Below are 19,167 nucleotides of genomic sequence, written 5' to 3'. Positions count from 1 at the left end.
GGCTGCGGGGGGTGCGGGCTCCCGGAAGGCCGAGGCCCCGAATTCGGGTGCCGCAGGGACCACCACCGCGATCTTCCTCTGCTCCTCGGTCGGCCCCAGCGACTCCCAAAAGAACCCCCTTAGGAGACCACGAAAGCCCCAGAAAATGTCCCTACCTTCCTCGGAGGCGAGATCTGACCCTGGCACGTCCAGAGTTCCCTCTCTCCTCCTCCCCCCCAAAACCAGTAGGCCTGGGGGAGAGATGGGGAAGAAGGGCGGCGGGTCCAGCGGCTGCTGAGGCAGAGGCTCCGGCTCCTCCTCCTCCCGCGGCGGCGACTGGTACCTTTGTTTGGCGGCCGCTCGGGCTCCCTGGTTGGGGGGAGGGGGACGACGAAAAATCCCTCCCGGACTGGAGGTCCGGGCCCCCAAACGCGCTGCCCTCCAGAGGACGGCGACGATGGACCGTCCGCAGCTCCCTGCGGGCAAAGGTCCAGGCGGTGGCCGTGGCGGCGGCAAGCTGAAGCTCAAGACTCTCCCTCCGCTCCGGCGACCGAGCTCCTCACTCCGGACTCGACTGACGGGCAAACATCGCTTCCCCCCACCCCGACTCTAAGTCCCCCCCCTTCCTTTCTCCCCTCCCCTAGATTTTTTCCCCCCTCCCCTACCTCTTTCCCGGATGGCCTCTTAGACGACCTTGGATTGGTTAAAATTCTTTAGAACCCGCCTGTACACTGTTCCTATTGGCCGCTGGATACAAACAACGACGCCATTTTCCCACCAGTTCTATGGAAACAGAGAGTTACGCCTCAAGGCTTCCTGGGAAATGAAGTCCAGCCTCTGGGGCCAACGCGCAAATCCTCGTCCGCGAGAACTGCAAGGCCCGCAATGCCCTGCGCCAGCGTGGACCGGAGAGGGGGAGGGGTGAAAGGGGCGGGGCAACAAAGCAGTAGGGAGGCGGCAACGACGCCTGCGCAGTGTGACCGGGATGGCGCATTTTCTTGCACCGAGTAATGCGGTGTCGCTGGCGGCTGAGGAGGGCGGAGAGTTGTGTGGTGAAGTAGTGGGAGGGATCCATGTAGGCATCGGGAAGAGCCTAAGCCCACACTATAAAATAGGAAGTTAATGCGGGGTACAGCTACTCCCGGACCGGCGGCGTGAAAGTCGTGATATCATCGTTGAACTGTGAGCAGCAGTGGCGGCGGCTGGGGGGAACCCGGATGGGAAGGAGGGAGGGGGAGGCTGGGAGGCGGGGCAGAGAGGAAAGAAAGAAAGGAGAGTGAGGACCCGGATGCTGAACCGGATTGTGTATGAATTTTCCATCCCCTAGCTTTAAGCGGGGAGGAGGAGGAAGGGTTGGCCTAATGCGGCGGAAGGGAGCATCTGAGCGAGGAGGAAGCAGAAACCTCACCGTTTCTCTCCCTCCGGACTCTGTGCTAGCACTGTAGACGTTTGCAGTTCTCTGCCCAGCCGCTGTGGAAAATCGGTCTCGAAGTGATAGAAATTCCCTGCTTATATCAGGCTCTTTGAGATCCGTCGTCTTTCTCCCGGAGTATGAGTGGAAGGATTCAGGGTGCGCTTCACATTTGTATGTCTCTGTTTAGCCATTCTCAAACCAGGCCCTTCCCTTTGAAAAGATAAGTCGTTTGCATGGGATGTTCGCTTTTTAGACGCAAGGTTGTTGCCCTGGTTTCATCGTCCAACGCGTTAGAAGGCGCTTTCTTTTTTTCATGGCTGCTGAGCGCCGACCACTGGGGTGGCCTCTGCCTTCGTAGACCTGCGCCTGGCGAGACGGACAGATGCTGAACAAAACAATGTGAAATTACCGCAGTGGCAGTGCCCCAGAGGAGAGTTCCGCGGTGATAGGACAATGTGAGGGAATTTGGCTTATTTAGGGAGGGAAAGGAAGGGTTTCTGAGCAAGTGAGGATCGAGCTGAGAGCTGAAGGGCTAGCAGGAGTTAACTAAGGAAAGGACATTCCAGAAAAAAAGACTAACTTGTCGGAAAGCCCTGTGGCGGAAGGGAGCTTTTCCGGTGTGAAGAACTGAGCCTGGAGAGAGGAGATGAGGGGGAGTGTGGAACCTTATAGACTTTGTGAAGGAGTTTTGTTTTTGTCCTAATAGCAATGGGATATCTTCCAAGGAATCTCAGTTAGAAGGGAGAGATGACTCCGATTGGAATGTCACCCTGGCTGAAGAGTAGAGGATGCGAAAAAAAGAAGAGTTAAAGAGGCAAATACAGGGAGCCCGACGAGGAGGCTATTGCCGTAGTAGTTCACATGGTGACAGGAATGGAGCGTTTGTGATAATAATTATGGATTCACCCTTTGAACAAATTTCTGGCAGCTTTTTAGTTTTGAAAGTGAGAAGTTTCAGACTCTCACTGAGGTATTGAGTAGTTTATTCACTCTAAAAGGAAACTAGTAGAGTTCATGTAACACACACTAATGCCTCTACATTTAAGTTTAGTACGTGATAGCTGAAATTTCCAGCTGTGATAAATTGGGAAATCCTTTGATTTAAAACAAAGGCGAGTGAGAGTATGTGCCGCAGTGTGTAGAATCCTTTAGGCTTAAGAAGACGCAAGGCAAGTTGGTTGTTACCTAGAAAAATTGAGGTTCTTATGTTTTCATACCACTGAAAACACTTGTATGTAAACATCCTCTGGGAAAGGAAATTGACTTGTTAAGTGAGTATTCTTAAACATCTCTAAGTGAGCAAAGGAAATAATTTTTTTTAAAAAAGCATGACTAGTGTTTTAAGTTGAAAAATAACATCAACCACAAAGCTCTCTACAAATTGAAACAAAGATTAGCTCTGATTTCTATGCAACAGGGTACACCTGCTAGAGATCCTGACACAAAAGGGAATTCTGAAACTCTATCTCATTGATTTTTAAGTTCAGTCAAATGTGTTTTGGAGGCTGTGAGAAAATATACAAACGTGATTCTTGCTCCTAACCTGTAGTTGAGAAAAGATAGGTACTGACATACAAATAGATAAGTATATGAGATGCTTTTTAAATTCTACCTTTAATGATGTTCGATAATAATCTTCTATCTAAGCCATTATTTTTCCTGTGTTGCATCTTCTTTTTTTTTCAATCCCTGATAAAAAGGTTTAGATAATAGGTTACCTAATAAGGATTTACCTAATGTTATACTTCAATCCCTGATAATAAGGTAACGGGTCAGAGATCAAATAGTATAGGTAATAGGTTACCTTAATAAGTATTTGCCTAATATTACCAATAGGTATATTGATTATTTCACTTATTTGATTCTTTATGAGCCTCTTTTTCCTTGTGACGTCTTTGGTATTAATTGCTAGTCAAGGTGGATGTAGAAATTTCCCATGTGGGATGTTCCTCTTTGAAATGTTTCTCTTGTTAAAATGATTTCTTTTCGTGGAGTGCTGATTTTTTTATGATTGTTTGATATAGATGAGAACAGACTACAAAAAAATATGCCTTTCAATCCTGAAGAGTAACCTGAACTATACACTAGTTTTGTGCTTTAATTTTCATTTGTAATCTGCCTTCAATAAAGAGTTAAGCTAGTGGAATTTATGTCTTAACTTATAATACAAACATGAATATTTGCTTGGCATTGAAGGGTAAAGATATTCAATAGCTGGGGATGTTAATCTGAGGTGCGTGTAAACGATTCAGGGACTACATGATCTCTGAGAAGTTATATGTTGTAAGTCTTTGCAGCAGTGCATACATTTGTGTTGGAGCGTATTAACACATACACAGGCTTTTTTTATTTTAGAAGATTCATAGCTTTCATCATATTCTCAAAAGGTTTATGTGATCCATGAGATGGTTTACAGTATGGGGAAGCATCAAAGCACTTGCATAGTTGATGGTTATATGTGTGTGTTATTATTTCAGCCATCCATTATCATGTGCCTACCAACTGCCTAACAGTGCATACATATGTAGAAGTTTTATTCTTTTCTCCTATTGCCATATTACAAGTCTCATTTCACAGCAGAAGAACATTTACATTACAGAGACAATGTGGTTCAAACCATTTTACCCTTGTATTCATTGACTGCTACAAAACAGGAACATTAAATACCCGATAGTCACTAAATTGGGTAGTCTCAGCACTTCTACACTCGTAATTGTGCCGGAAAAGTGGAATGCTAGCACTAATAATTAGATTTTGGTTTGGGGTTTTTTTTGTTTATTTTTACTTGTATAAATGTATGGGGTACAAGTGTAATTTTATCTCATGCATAGATTGCATAGTAGTGAAGTCAGGACTTTTAGGGTGTCCATCACCCACATAATCACATTGTACCCATTAAGTAATCTTTCATTATCCACCTCCTTCCCACCTTCTCACCCTTTGGAATCTCCATTGTCTGTCATTCCACGCTCCATGTCCATGTATACACATTATTTAGCTCCCATTTATAATTAAGATGTACTATTTGTCTTTCTATGTCTGACTTGTTACACTTAAGGTAAGGGCTATCCATCCATTTTGCTGCAAATGACGTGATTTCATTTTGTTTTAATGGCTGAATAACAATTCATTGTGTATATACCACATTTTCTTTATTCAGTCATCTACTGATGGACACTTAGGTTGATTTTACTATTATGAATAGTCTGTAATAAACACACAAGTGCAAGATTTTGGAAATTTTACTTTTGTGGCACGTTGTCGGTATTTACTCAGGATCTTTGGATTTGCTTGGCTACATGTATATAAATCAGTGTGTTTATTAACTGAAATATGTGCAAAAGTCTTATCTTTGGTGGATTAATTTATAGTATAAATCCACAAAAGTCAGATTCTGCTTCTAAGTATATTTTACATTTTTAATTTTAGTACCAGCAAGAAGTTACAGTACTAGAATCGCTTTACGCCTGAGAGTGTCAGTGATGCGATCATAGTATCAGGTGACCGGGCTATAAAAGATGACTTTTGTTACTTAACATTATGAAGTTACTAGGGCAAATTTAGAAATCGAGGAACACTGGTGAAACCCCGTCTCTACCAAAATAGAAAAATTAGCTGGGCGTGGTGGTGGGCACCTGTAGTCCCAGCTACTCAGGAGGCTGAGTCAGGAGAACTGCTTGAACCCAGGAGGCAGAGGTTGCAATGAGCCGAGAGAGACGCCGTCTCAAAAAAAAAAAGGCAAGGAACACATCCTCACTGTTATAATAAATAACAGTAGCCCACACCCCCTTAGTTGCGGTGTGGTGTGGTACCATGTAAGCAACCTATTTCCAGTTCCTCTAACATTCTCAAGCAGCTGTATCAGAATCATACAAGATGCGTATTTAAATTGAAGATTTCTAAGTCTCTGGCCAAGACTTAGAAAAAAAGGATCAGGCAGGGCATGGTGGCTCACACCTGTAATCCCAGCACTTTGGGAGGCTGAGGCAGGTGGATCATCTGAGGTCAGGAGTTTTGAGACCAGCCCGGCCAACATAGTGAAACCCCATCTCTACTAAAAATTCAAAAAATTTAACTGAGCGTGGTGGCGGGAACCTGTAATCCCTGCAATTCGGGAGGCTGAGGCAGGAGAATCACTTGAGCCCAGGACGGGGAGGTTGCAGTGAGCCGAGATCGTGCCACTGCACTCCAGCCTGGGCAACAAGAGCGAAACTCCGTCTCAAAAAAAAAAAAGAAAAAGAAAAAAGGAACTTTGAACAAATCAGAGTAACACAAAGTACATGAACTCAACTTCATTTTCTTCATTCAAAAAAAGTGACCCTCACTTAAGCAAATATATTCTCGTACTTTATCTTCTGGCATACTGAGATAACTTTTTAAAGTGGCTTCCAATTCCAAAAACCAATGATGTGCAACCCATTGAACAGCCCTAACCACAAACTGCCATTAGATGCCATATTACATTTAGCCTTTTTGTTGTATCTGCCGTGAAGCCAGAAAAGTTGGTTAGAAGCGGGCTCAGGATTCTAAAGACTAAATCATAGTCCCAAGAAGCAGAAGAAAGAGGATGAAAGTAATAAACTTCCCAAAATGTGCCAAAGATGCTAGAGCAGTTAAAAAAAGATTCCTAATACGAGGACAAGTAATAATAGAAACAGATACAAAGAAATAAAGTAGAGATTCAGCAGCACAGGGAGACCCTAGGAAGACCGTGAGTGTTATTGTAGGAAATATTGAAATAAGGCAGATTTCGGTATAAAGGGGAATATGTTTAATAAATATGATTGCATTTGAGTTAATGCATATCTTAAATCAGAAATCTCTGAAATTGATTGATTGTAGGAGAATCCCTTTAAATTTTAAATACATAAAACATGCTCATCTTAGTGCTCATTTAGAAAAGGATATGTTTACTAATTAGTGTAATCAGTTAAATACAGAGGTATCTTTCCAGTTCTTTGGAGTTGTTTTGACATTTGCCGTCAACAAATTACGCCGTTTATGGTTGATAAAATAGGAAAAGCTTAATATAAGTTACGTGACTAAGAAAACTTAAAAACCAAGAGAACACTTTGACCAATATAATCACTTGAATGAAGAATTTTCTAATTGAGAGAGAATTTACATACCACCCATTTAAAGTGTACATTTCAGCAGTTTTTAATGTATTCACAGAGCTGTGCAACCATCACCACAATTAATTTTATAACATTTTGATCCCTGCAAAAAGAAACCCTGTACTCATTAGCAATTAGTCCCTATTCCTAACCACAAATCTACTTTCTGTCTCTGTAGATTGGCTTTTTCTGAACATTTCACATCGATGGAATCATACAATATGTAGTCTCTTGAGATTGGCTTCTTTCACTTAACATGTTTTCAAGGCTTCATAGATGTAGAATCTTCTTTTTTTGTTTTTTGAGACTGGAGTCTCACTCTTTCGCCCAGGCTGGAGAGCAGTGGTGCGATCTCAGCTCACTGCAACCTCTGCCTGCTGGGTCCAGGCAATTCTGCCTCAGCCTCCCAAGTAGCTGGAACTACAGGCACTCACTACCATGCTTGGCTAATTTTTGTATTTTTAGTAGAGATGGTGTGAAGGCTGGTCTTGAACTCCTGACCTTGTGATCTACCCACCTCAGCTAATTTTTTGTATTTGTAGTAGAGACAAGGTTTTGCCATGTTTCCCAGGCTGGCCTCAAACTCCTGGGCTTAAGCAATCCGCCTGCCTCAGCCTCCCAAGTGCTGGGATTACAGGCGTGAGCCACCGTGCGCGGCAACAGAAAATTCTTTTTAAACCAAACTGGGTGACTGTCTTTTTCACAAACACCTTGAAATACAAATTCCTGCGGCCGGGCGCGGTGGCTCAAGCCTGTAATCCCAGCACTTTGGGAGGCCGAGACGGGCGGATCACGAGGTCAGGAGATCGAGACCATCCTGGCTAACCCGGTGAAATCCCGTCTCTACTAAAAAATACAAAAACAACTAGCTGGGCGTGTTGGCAGGCGCCTGTAGTCCCAGCTACTCTGGAGGCTGAGGCAGGAGAATGGCGCAAACCCGGGAGGCGGAGCTTGCAGTGAGCTGAGATCTGGCCACTGCACTCCAGCCTGGGTGACAGAGCGAGACTCATCTCAAAAAAAAAAAAAAAGGAATAAAAATTCTTTTGCAGTTTTATACTCAAAGATGATTAGTTTCATGTGATCTTTATGTTTCTTTTTGACAGATTGGCTTTGAAGTTTAAATCCAATGGAGAAGACTCAAGAAACAGTCCAAAGAATTCTTCTAGAACCGTATAAATACTTACTTCAGTTACCAGGTAATACTTCAGTTATAGTCCATAGAGGGTCATTTTCACACAGTAGTGGTCATTCAAATGTTAGCAAATAGAAAAGGTTAGACTTGCTAGCTGTTGAGATTTTGTATTTAAGGTGATGCATCTGAGAAAAATGATAAATAGAACGTTCTAATTTTTCATTATTAAATGGTAATTTTTGCCAGGTGAAGTGATACACACCTGTTGTCCCACCTACTTGGGAGGCTGAGACAGGAGGATGGCTTGAGCCCAGGAGTTTAAGGCTGTAGTGCACAATGATCACACCTGTGAATAGCCACTACACTCCAGCTTAGGCAACATAGTGAGACCCCGTCTCTTAAAAAGAAACGTAATTTTTGAAGGCACCCTTTAAAACATATCCAATGATTTAACATACCTTAAAAAATAAAAATACTTAAAACATTTTGGTATCTCATTGGAGGTTGTATTCTTTATGGATATTATGCATTCAAATTCTCCACTGTTTAGATATTAGGGGAAGTTATGCAGATTTGTTTAACAATAGAACACTTTATTTACCATCCATGTTGAAGTTTACCTTCTATGTCTTCGTTTTCCAGTATCTCACACATGCACTGCATTTCGTATACTACTAGTTCCTTTGACAGCCAAATAATAATGTATCTAAAATCACAGTATTTGGAAGCATAGCCCACTTTATTCCTGTATAAAGGCGTGCCACCTGCACATGGCTTCCTACCTCATGTGTACGTGTGTGTTTTTGTTTTATTTTGCTTCTTTAAAAACTTGTCTGGAGGCTGGGCGTGGTGGCTCACACCTGTAAACCCAGCACTTTGTGAGGCCAAGGCGGGCGGATCATGAGGTCAAGAGATTGAGAGCAGCCTGGCCAACATGGTAAAACCCCGTCTCTACTAAAAATACAAAAATTAGCTGGGCATGGTGGCGCATTCCTGTAGTCCCAGCTACTCAGGAGGCTGAGGCAGGATAATAGCTTGAACCTGGGAGGCAGAGGTTTCTGTGAGCCGAGATTGCACCACTGCACTCCAGCCTGGCAACAGAATGAGACTCCGACTCAAAAAAAACCTTGTCTGTAAATGATAATAAGCAAAAACTCATGAATATCATAAACGGGTTCTTGTAATAAAAAATCATTTATAAACGAATTATTTCTCATAGAAATAATACAGGCCAGGTGTGGTGGCCCACACCTGTATTCCCTGCACTTTGGGAGACCAAGGCAGGATTGCTTGAGGCCAAAAGTTTGAGACCACCTTGAGCAACATAACAAGTCCCCCTCTCTGTTTTAAATATTTTTTTAAAAAGAAGAAATAATGTAAAAGTTGGTAAATTATTTGGCAAGCATAAAAACCTATTTAGCCCATACTGTGACTAAACTCTAATGATGCTCTCAATTCAGTCTCAATAGACACTTTTTAATGTCTGTGCTAAAGTATACACCTTTCTTTATGAGCACACCTCTATGGTAATGTGTGCATTTCTGTTCTTCGTGAGCCTGGGAAGGATAAAAGCCAAAAGAATGCTAACTCCTGTGCTACACCTTGGAAACCATAATTAGTGTCATTTTTGTTTTGGCAGACCCTAATAGAGACTTGTCTGCTAATGTGAATGCATCAGAAGAATGAGGGAATGATAGAAATGGAGAATTCAAAGGGAAGGTTGCCCACTGTTTAAGAAAAAGCCAAGAGACTGCTTTTGAGTGCCATGTATCCAGCAGTTAGTAACTTTTTTCAGTATCTCCCAGTGAGAAACATGGCGCAGTTTCACTTTCACTCTGCCCAGCTCTTATTGCCAGACGTCCTTTAGAACACTTTCACAAACACTCGCTGAACTGGGCTGGCATTCATAGCAAGCCAGTTATCAGTGCTGAGAAAAGTCTAACAAGCGTCTCTCGAATGTCTCTTACTCTACTACTTACAAAGCAAGGACTGCCTACAGTTACATTTTAACCGTAATGCTTACTTACGCAGTGACCACCTTCTATGACTTTTTTTTTAATTCTCATTACCTGGAAATAATGGCATTAGATAACATGCTTAAAATTATCATTAGGTACCTCACCTTCTTATTCAAATATGTTCTTGATCCATGATGGAATATAACCTCAAAAGATACTTCTAAAGAAATATGACATTGCACTATGCACATAACACGCTTTTTTTTTTAAGAGAGAGAGCTTCAGAGTTATTAAAGTAACTTAGAGGTGTGCCAGGTCATTTACACTGTTGTAGTATTACTCTTGCTAGTAAATAATAATAATGATATCAGAATTTTCTGAAGTCAACCTGACCAACATGGTAAAACCCTGTCTTTTCTAAAAGTATAAATATTAGCCAAGTATGGTAGCGCATGCCATAGTTCCAGCTGAGGCATGGGAATCACGTGAGCCTAGGAGCCAGAGGTTGCAGTGAGCGGAGATCACGCCACTGCCTGGGCAACAGAGTGAGACCCTGTCTCAAAAAAAAAAAAAAAAGAAAAAAGATTTTCTGAAAGTAGTAAAGAAAATGATTTTTATTTTTAAATTTCTCATACTTGCTGTCATCTTATGTTTATGTTTATTTGCCTTAGTGTGGGGCCCTAGATGAGGTTAAGGGTGGGATTAGGGAGAGATGAAGCTGGCAGTAGAGGAAGAAGGGCTCCAAAAAGAGAGACAATAATGTTTAGATCTTAAAGAGGAAGCAGTAATCTTTTAATTTTGAGAGATCTCTGTGATTAGCCTCAGTGTTAGAAATTATTTCGGAACTTAGCCAGGCGCAGTGGCTCACGCCTGTACTCCCAGCACTTTGGGAGACCAAAGTGGGCAGATGGCTTAAGCCCAGGAGTTCGAGACCAGCCTGGACAACATAGCAAAACCCTGTCTCTACTAAAAATACAAAAAATTAGCCAGGCATGTGACACGCCCTTGTACTCCCAGCTTACCTGGGGGACTGAAGTGGGATGATCACTGGAGCCTGGGAGGTCGAGGCTACAGTAAGCCAAGATCACGCCACTGCACCCCAGCCTAGGTAATACAGGGAGACCCTGTCTCAAAAAAAAAAAAGGGGGGGGCGGGGAACTTAAAAGTATCAGGCTAGGCTGGGCGCAGTGGCTCAAGCCTGTAATCCCAGCACTTTGGGAAGCCAAGACGGGTGGATCACGAGGTCAGGAGATCGAGACCATTCTGGCTAACACGGTGAAACCCCGTCTCTACTAAAAAATACGAAAAACTAGCCGGGCGAAGTGGCGGGCACCTGTAGTCCCAGCTACTCGGGAGGCTGAGACAGGAGAATGGCGTAAACCCGGGAGGCGGAGCTTGCAGTGAGCTGAGATCCGGCCTCTGCACTCCAGCCTGGGCGAGAGCGAGACTCCGTCTCAAAAAAGAAAAAAAAAGTATCAAGCTAAACATTAGCATGTCATCAGAGGGGAAAAAAATATTAAAACTGTAGTACCTCAAAACTAAGCCATATATTGTACTGTTTTTTATATAACATTCAAAAATAAAGTGAAAAATGAAATTCCACATTGAGACTCTGTTGTTCATCTTCAAAAAAATGTGTTTAAGTGATATAAGCCAGGTGCAGTGGTTCACACTTATTATCCCAGCACTTTGGAGGCCAAGTGAGACAGATTGCTTTTGAGCCCAGGGGCTTGAGACCAGCCTGGGCAACAGGGTGAAACCTTGCCTCTACAAAAAATAAATAAATAAAAATAAAATTAGTCAGGCATGGTGGCTTGTTCTTGTAGATCCAGCTACTCGCGGGTCTTGAGCCTAGGAGGTCAAGGCTGCAGTGAGCCATGATTGTGCCACCGCACTCCAGCCTGGGTGACAGAGCGAGACCCTGTCTCAAAAATAATAATAATAGGCTGGGCACAGTGGCTCACACCTGTAATCTCAGCATTACGAGAGGTCAAGGCAGGTGGATGACTTCAGGTCAGGAGTTCGAGACCAGCCTGGCCAACATGGTGAAACCCCATTTCTATTAAAAATACAAAAAAATTGGCCGGCCGCGATAGCTCATGCCTGTAATCCCTACACTTTGGGAGGCCGAGGTGGGTGGATCACCTGAGGTGAGGAATTCAAGACCAGCCTGGCCAACATGATGAAACCCTGTCTCTGCTAAAAATATAAAAAATTAGCTGGACTTGGTGGCACACGCCTGTAATCCCAGCTACTTGGGAGGCTGAGGCAGGAGAATCGCTTGAACCTGGGAGGTGGAAGTTGCAGTGAGCCAAGATCGCAACACTGCTCCCCAGCCTGGGCAACAAGAGCAAAACTCCGTCTCAAAAAAAAATACAAAAAATTAGCTAGGTGTAGTGGTGCACACCTGTAATCTCAGCTACTTGGGAGGCTGAGACAGGAGAATCTCTTGAACCCGGGAGGCGAAGGTTGCAGTGAGCCAAGATCATGCCATTGCTTTCTAGCCTGGGTGACAGATCAAGACTTGTCTCAAAAAGAAAAAAAAAAACCTGTAATCCCAGCATTTTGGGAGGCCGAGGCGGGTGAATTACCTGAGGTCAGGAGTTCGACACCAACCTGGCCAACATAGTGAAACCCCGTCTCTACTAAAAATACAAAAATTAGCTGGGCATAGTGGCAGACGCCTGTAATTCCAGCTACTTGGGAGGCTGAGGCAGGAGAATCGCTTGAACCCAGGAGGTGGAGGTTGCAGTGAACTGAGATTGCACCATTGCACTCTAGCCTGGGTGACAAGAGCGAAATTCCACCTCCAAAAAAAAAACAGTGTTTTAGTTTTAACTTTTTATGTAACCATTTTCCTGAAACCTAATCTAAAATTAGGATGTTATTACCATGCATTCATTTAACAGAAAATTTATAGAACATTTTTACTAAGTGAACTGGCCATGGTTTTTATCTATCATTCCTTTATATATGGCTACAATGACTTCTAGTGGTAACTTCTATCCAAAGATCTATCTTAAATTAGCCAGGCATCGTGGCACATGCCTGTAATCCCAGCTACTCGGGAGGCTGAGGCAGGAGAATAGCTTGATCTCGGGAGGCGGAGGTTGCAGTCAGCCGAGATCACACCACTGCAATCCAGCCTGGACAACAGAATGAGACTCCATCTCAAAAAAAACAAAGACCTATCTTGAGCTTTCTGTGTAAGAAAAAGATGATACTGCTGGGCGAGGTGACTCACGTCTGTAATTTCAGCAATTTGGGAGGCTGTGGTGGCCAGATCGCTTGAGCCCAGGAGTTTGAGACCAGTCTGGGCAACATGGGAAAACACTGTCTCTACAAAAACAAAAATTAACCGGGCATGGTGGCTTGCACCTATAGTGCCAGCTACTCAGGATGCTGAGCTGGAAGGATCACTTGAGCCCAGGAGGTGGAGGCTGCAGTGAACTGTGAACATACCACTGCACTCCAGCCTGGGTGACAGAGTGAGACCCTGTCTCAAAAAAAAAAAAAAAAAAAGGAAGAAAGAAAAAAAGAAGATGCTGGAAAATGAAGGCCCCTAGTCAAAATAATGAGATTAGCTTTTAACTAAACTCAGGATTTTAAAAGGGAATACTTCAGTGCGTGATAATCTCATTTTTGAAAGGAAAGAAGCAGAGCTTCCACATCTCTAAAGCCTTAACTTAAAGGAGAAATAGATATTTCAAGAGGTAATTTTTTGAAGTAATTAAATAGTAAAATATATTTTATTAACAATGCCTATAGTTATGTAAAATAGGCAGCGCCAATTAACTGACACTAAACTAGCTGCTTGGCCTGGCGCAGTGGCTCACACCTGTAATCCAAACACTTTGAGAGGCGGAGGCGGGTGGATCGTTTGGGCTCAGGAATTCAAGACTAGCCTGGGCAATGTATCAAAACCCCCTTTCTACAAAATATACAAAAATTAGCCAGGCATGGTGGTGTGTGCCTATAGTCCCAGACACTCAGGAGGCGGAGGCATGAGAATCATGTGAACCCAGGAGGTGGAGTTTGCAGTGAGCCATGATCGTGCCACTGCACTCCAGCCTGGGCAACAGAGCAAGACTGTGTCTCAATTGATTAATTAATTAACAAGCTTCCTTTTCAAAAAAAGGAACAAATTAAGTCATAAGTCCTAAAAGCCCATCCTACTTTAAAATTGTTTATTCAAGTTCAGATGAAAAGAGTGGACTAGTAGGCCACTGAAGTACTTTAGAGTCTCCCATGCCTGCCCTAATTTTAGAAGGTTGTGCATTTTATGATCCGGATTTCAGAGTGATTGAGAATGGGGTGTTGAACAGTACAAGGCAAGCTCTGCAGTAGGTAATGGATTGATGACGCTGGATTTAGCAAGTCTGAACAATTTAAAGGAAGTTTCTGAATGTGTTTTTTGTAGTTAAAATACTCAAAACACTCATCTTATTGTCACATTTTATTTTTAAATTGCAGGTAAACAAGTGAGAACCAAACTTTCACAGGCATTTAATCATTGGCTGAAAGTTCCAGAGGACAAGCTACAGGTATTAGGCAACTCTAATCTTGTTAATCCCCAAGAAATTAATAGCTGTCACATAAAAATATTCCTAGTTCTTGATTGAATTTAGTCTTCATGCAAGATATTATTTTATATTGAGGTTGCTAAATATTTATTGTGAAAATTAACACCTGAGACTTTCATAATCTGTTAATTAAACTGAGTATATGTTTTGAATAGTTCAAATAAGTGAAATTTTCAATTCTTTTTTATTAGATTATTATTGAAGTGACAGAAATGTTGCATAATGCCAGTTTACTCATCGATGATATTGAAGACAACTCAAAACTCCGACGTGGCTTTCCAGTGGCCCACAGCATCTATGGAATCCCGTCTGTCATCAATTCTGCAAATTACGTATATTTCCTTGGCTTGGAGAAAGTCTTAACCCTTGATCACCCAGATGCAGTGAAGCTTTTTACGCGCCAGCTTTTGGAACTCCATCAGGGACAAGGCCTAGATATTTACTGGAGGGATAATTACACTTGTCCCACTGAAGAAGAATATAAAGCTATGGTGCTGCAGAAAACAGGTGGACTATTTGGATTAGCAGTAGGTCTCATGCAGTTGTTCTCTGATTACAAGGAAGATTTAAAACCACTTCTTAATACACTTGGGCTCTTTTTCCAAATTAGGGATGATTATGCTAATCTGCACTCCAAAGAATATAGTGAAAACAAAAGTTTTTGTGAAGATCTAACAGAGGGAAAGTTCTCATTTCCTACTATTCATGCTATTTGGTCGAGGCCTGAAAGTACCCAGGTGCAGAATATCTTGCGCCAGAGAACAGAAAACATAGATATTAAAAAATACTGTGTACATTATCTTGAGGATGTAGGTTCTTTTGAATACACTCGTAATACTCTTAGAGAGCTTGAATCTAAAGCCTATAAACAGATTGACGCACGTGGTGGGAACCCTGAGCTAGTAGCCCTAATAAAGCACTTAAGTAAGATGTTCAAAGAAGAAAATGAATAATGTTAAGCCATTCTTGATTGGGCCTCATAGCTTATTTTAGTCAATTTTTTTGTCTTTTAGCCTTAACCACCTTTAAAAAAATTTGTTATTCTCCAGGAACAGAATAAATAGGTGAATAGGGGTGATGCAAGTGAATTCGTTTTCATTTAGAAGCCCCTCTGTACAGATAATCAAAATTCAAAGTTGAAAGAATCAAAAGAAGCCACAGTTATGTAGGTCTGATTTGAATGTCATAATTGCAGTGACAGGACATTACCACCAGCTCTACCCTACTATCATCAATGTTGTGTTTATTCCATCAATAAAAAAGACTCGCTTCCAGGAATTTTTATCCATACACTTTCTAACTGTACTATCTGGGCAGTTCCAAGCCAGTTTCTTTTAGCTAGCTGGCCCAAAGACCACAAATCTCTTTTTTTCCTAAATGCTGCTGCAAACAATATCTCACTGTCACCCCTGGAAACCCCCTCACTGAAGTCTTCTATGAAAAGGCTGGTATGATAAACAGTAAGCACTCCAGTCCTTTTTCTTACGTTTTCCTTTTTTCCTTCCTCTCCACCTCACAAGTTTTGCTTTTTGTTTTTTTGAGACGAAGTCTCGCCCTATGGCCCAGGCTGGAGTGCAGTGGCCGGATCTCAGCTCACTGCAAGCTCCGCCTCCTGGATTTACACCATTCTTCTGCCTCAGACTCCTGAGTAACTGGGACTACAGGCGCCTGCCACCTCGCCCAGCTAGTTTTTTGTATTTTTTTTTTAGTAGAGATGGGGTTTTACCGTGTTAGCCAGGATGGTCTTGATCTCCTGACCTCATGATCTGCCCGTCTCGGCCCCCCAAAGTGCTGGGATTACAGGCTTGAGCCACTGCACCCGGCCAAGTTTTGCTTTTTAACCAAGGTGTCTTTGCTTAATGAAATTCACATGCTGGTCTAAATTCTTTTTTTCTCCCTTGTAACATTTGTGTGCCCCAAACTGGTTAGTGTCTGGGTACCGCATTCCGTTTCCAGTTGGGAAGCGGAAAAAGTGTATGGGGTATTTTAGAAGGGAGCTTTTGAACCTTATTATATTTCCTCATCATTGATAGTGACAATCTTAAAAGGGTTGTTTTCTTACCTCAAGTACAAAAGCATGGAAAAATGCCCTTTTACTTCCCGCCCACATCACCACCCCCCTTGAAGACAGTAGGTGCTTCAATGCAAAGTAAGTAGGCATCTTTAATCTCCCTGATTAAAGGAAAGAAAGTGTTAGCCTAAGAGGGCCTGACTGAAAAGTAACCAAAGGCTTAATATCAAGCACTAATTCGCTTTTTAGTGCCTTAACCCTGACCTTGTTACCCATTTCCTATAATTTCTAGACCCAAGCCACTGAAGTCATCTGTGGCCCAAGAGGTAGGACCAAAAAAATGCTGATTTCAATATTTGATTTGTTGACATCCCAACATGAAGTTTATGTTTCCCTTAGAAACATGTTTTGCTTGATTGGTTCTGTAGCATATTACTTAGGATCTATTTACCATATACTTGTATGAGAAATCCTCACCCAAGCATTCAACCTAAATCTTTGAAAAGTTGGATGCTGTCTTTAGTAACTTTTAAAATAGTTTAAATTTCCCATTTTAATAGTGATGAAGAAACCTGTTAAAATCATGACTGTTGATGTTATAGTATGGAAATTTGAACTTTATGAACCCATACTTTAAAAAACATTATTTTTAAAAACCTAACACTGACTATAGAAACAAATTAAAATATCTACCTTTAAGTATAAAAATTGCTTAAGTAGATTTGTTCCTTGCCTATCAAATTAATTTTGGCCTGGTGTTCTTCATCATTCATTTGTCATTTTTATCTTGCCTTTGTCAATAACAAAAATGTTTGTCGTTGAATTGGGAATTTTTTTTTTTTTTTGAGATGGAGTTTCACTCTTGTTGCCCAGGCTGGAGTGCAATGGCACAATCTTGGCTCACTGCAACCTCCACCTCCCGGGTTCAAGCCATTCTCCTACCTCAGCCTCCTAAGTAGCTGGGATTACAGATGCCTGCCACATTGCCTGGCTAATTTTTTTTTTTTAGAAGAGATGGGGTTTCACCATGTTGGCCAGGCTGGTGTCGAACTCCTGACCTCAGGTGATCCAGCCGCCTCAGCCTCCCAAAGTGCTGGGATTACAGGCATGAGCTGCCACGCCCAGCCAAATTGGGGACTTTTAGCAGTCATTTTACCTGTAGAATAATCAAGACTCTTCATTTGATCTGTAGTCATAGCTATTAACACAGAAAAATGAATGCCAGTTACGTTGCCATAAACCACCTTCTGAACTTGGCGAGATCTTAAAACCATCAACCATTCTCTGTTCACTCTGTGAACTTCTTTCTACTTCACTTCCTTCTCTACCTCACCTGTACTCTATAGTCACTCACTTCAATGACACTTAAAGAGCATTCACTCTCAGATCACTTTTCTCCTTTCCTTGCCCATTCATATCTTGCCAACTCCCAGTCCTGGATAAATCCAAACATCCACCTTCTTTGCACATCCATGTTGCTCAGTGCTTCTGGGGAACACTTTCAGAACTGCTGTTGAAGCAATTGTGAGTTTACATATTCCAACCTCTACAACACCTTTATTTTCCATCTAATCTTTCTTTTCCTAGCGGAGATTTCTATTTTTTGTTTTGTTTTGAGACAGAGTCTCGCTCTGTCTGGCAGGCTGGCGTGCAGTGGCACAATCTCAGCTCACTGCAACCTCCGCCTCCCGGGCTCAGGCAATTCTCCTGCCTCAGCCTCCCGAGTAGGTCAGATTACAGGCATGTGCCACCACGCTTGGCTAATTTTTGTATTTTTAGTAGAGAGAGGGTTTCACCATGTTGGCCAGGCTTGTCTCAAACTCCTGACCTCAGGTGATCTGCCCGCCTTTGCCTTCCAAAGTGCTGGGATTACAGGCGTGAGCCACCGCACCCGGCTGCAGAGGTGTCTTATTAAAGATCCCCTGCTTCTCTTCTCCACTCTTCTCCCACTAAATATAAACTCTCCTAACTTTCCTTCCCTGTACTTTAGGTCTGTCTTTACATAGTCTGCTATTTTCAAGAAGAGTTTGACCTCCTACCCTAGGTTCTCATGTGCTTGAATTTCCCGCGATCTATTGAGGGCCTTGTCCTATTTCCATCTTCCCTTTTAGATATCTCCCATCTAGATACTCTCAAGTTCTATCCATTGACTCTTTTTTAATCAGTGTACTGAGAGGAAGTGGGCAAGGAAGTAACATGAAGTATCTTACTGGCTACTAGATACTTTATATGTTTTCTTCAAGCATTTACTGAGGAATGCCAGGGCCTTGAATACAGATCAAAGTACCTGGCTCTGCTGAGCACAGTGGCTCATGCCTGTAATCCCAGCATTTTGGGAGGCCGAGGCGGGTAGACTGCTTGAAGTCAGGAGTTCGAGACCGTCCTGACCAACATGGTGAAATCCCATCACTACTAAAAAAAAAAATACAACATTAGCCAGGCGTGGTGGCACACATCTAATCCCAGCTACTTGGAGGGCTGAGGCAGGAGATTTGCTTGAACCCAGGAGGCATAGATTGCAATGATCTGAGATGGCACCATTGCACTCCAGCCTGGGCAACAAGAGCAAAACTCCATCTCAAAAAAAAAAAAAGTACCTGACTCTTCTGTACATGCTGCCTCTCGTTCTCTATGCACACTTAAATGCGTGTAAAGGTTTGAAAAGCACTGGTTAGGCCGGGCGCGGTGGCTCACACCTGTAATCCCAGCACTTTGGGAGGCCAAGGCGGGCGGATCACGAGGTCAGGAGATCAAGACCATCCTGGGTAACACGGTGAAACCCTGTCTCTACTAAAACTACAAAAAATTAGCCAGGCGTGGTGGCAGGGGCCTGTAGTCCCAGCCACTCGGGAGGCTGAGGCAGAAGAATGGCATGAGCCCAGGAGGCGGAGCTTGCAGTGAGCTGACATCTCGCCACTGCGCTCCAGCCTGGGTGACAGAGAGAGACCCCACCCCGTCTCCAAAAAAAAAAAA

General features: G+C 42.8%; 2 protein-coding genes across 8 annotated transcripts in view; one reads left to right on the top strand and one right to left on the bottom strand.

Moving 5' to 3' along the window:
- Nucleotides 1–828, bottom strand: part of ARID4B (AT rich interactive domain 4B (RBP1-like)) — a 178,557-nt gene extending 177,729 nt beyond the window's left edge. For both annotated transcript variants that reach the window (XM_011989362.1, XM_011989365.1), the window contains exon 1: nucleotides 156–828. The gene's annotated coding sequence lies outside the window, so the exon portion shown is untranslated. The remainder of the gene's footprint in view (nucleotides 1–155) is intronic.
- Nucleotides 829–924: 96 nt separating this feature from the next.
- GGPS1 (geranylgeranyl diphosphate synthase 1) lies at nucleotides 925–15,461 on the top strand. Of its 6 annotated transcripts, XM_011989355.1 has the most exons (5): nucleotides 973–1,161; nucleotides 1,498–2,363; nucleotides 7,614–7,706; nucleotides 14,074–14,144; nucleotides 14,375–15,461. In XM_011989355.1, exons 3-5 carry the CDS (start codon nucleotides 7,637–7,639, stop codon nucleotides 15,134–15,136), a joined length of 903 nt encoding a protein of 300 aa, XP_011844745.1. In that variant the 5' UTR covers nucleotides 973–1,161; nucleotides 1,498–2,363; nucleotides 7,614–7,636; the 3' UTR covers nucleotides 15,137–15,461. The 6 variants fall into 6 exon arrangements, with proteins under 6 accessions (XP_011844741.1, XP_011844747.1, XP_011844745.1 ...); XM_011989351.1 differs by lacking the exon at nucleotides 1,498–2,363 and having other exon boundaries at nucleotides 925–1,161; XM_011989357.1 differs by lacking the exon at nucleotides 1,498–2,363 and having other exon boundaries at nucleotides 972–1,054.
- The last annotated feature ends 3,706 nt before the right edge of the window (nucleotides 15,462–19,167 follow it).

This window comes from Mandrillus leucophaeus, unplaced genomic scaffold, assembly GCF_000951045.1.
Source record: "Mandrillus leucophaeus isolate KB7577 unplaced genomic scaffold, Mleu.le_1.0 Scaffold350, whole genome shotgun sequence".
NCBI classification, from domain to species: domain Eukaryota; kingdom Metazoa; phylum Chordata; class Mammalia; order Primates; family Cercopithecidae; genus Mandrillus; species Mandrillus leucophaeus.
The sequence above is the reverse complement of the archived record's forward strand: the minus strand, read 5'-3'. Positions and strand labels throughout refer to the sequence as shown.

Coding starts and splice junctions, on each gene's coding strand:
- GGPS1 (XM_011989351.1), top strand. CDS start 7,637: ATGGAGAAGACTCAAGAAACAGTCCAAAGAATTCTTCTAGAACCGTAT. Junction 7,707..14,073: donor ATACTTACTTCAGTTACCAG/GTAATACTTCAG, acceptor TTTAAATTGCAG/GTAAACAAGTGAGAACCAAA. Junction 14,145..14,374: donor TTCCAGAGGACAAGCTACAG/GTATTAGGCAAC, acceptor CTTTTTTATTAG/ATTATTATTGAAGTGACAGA.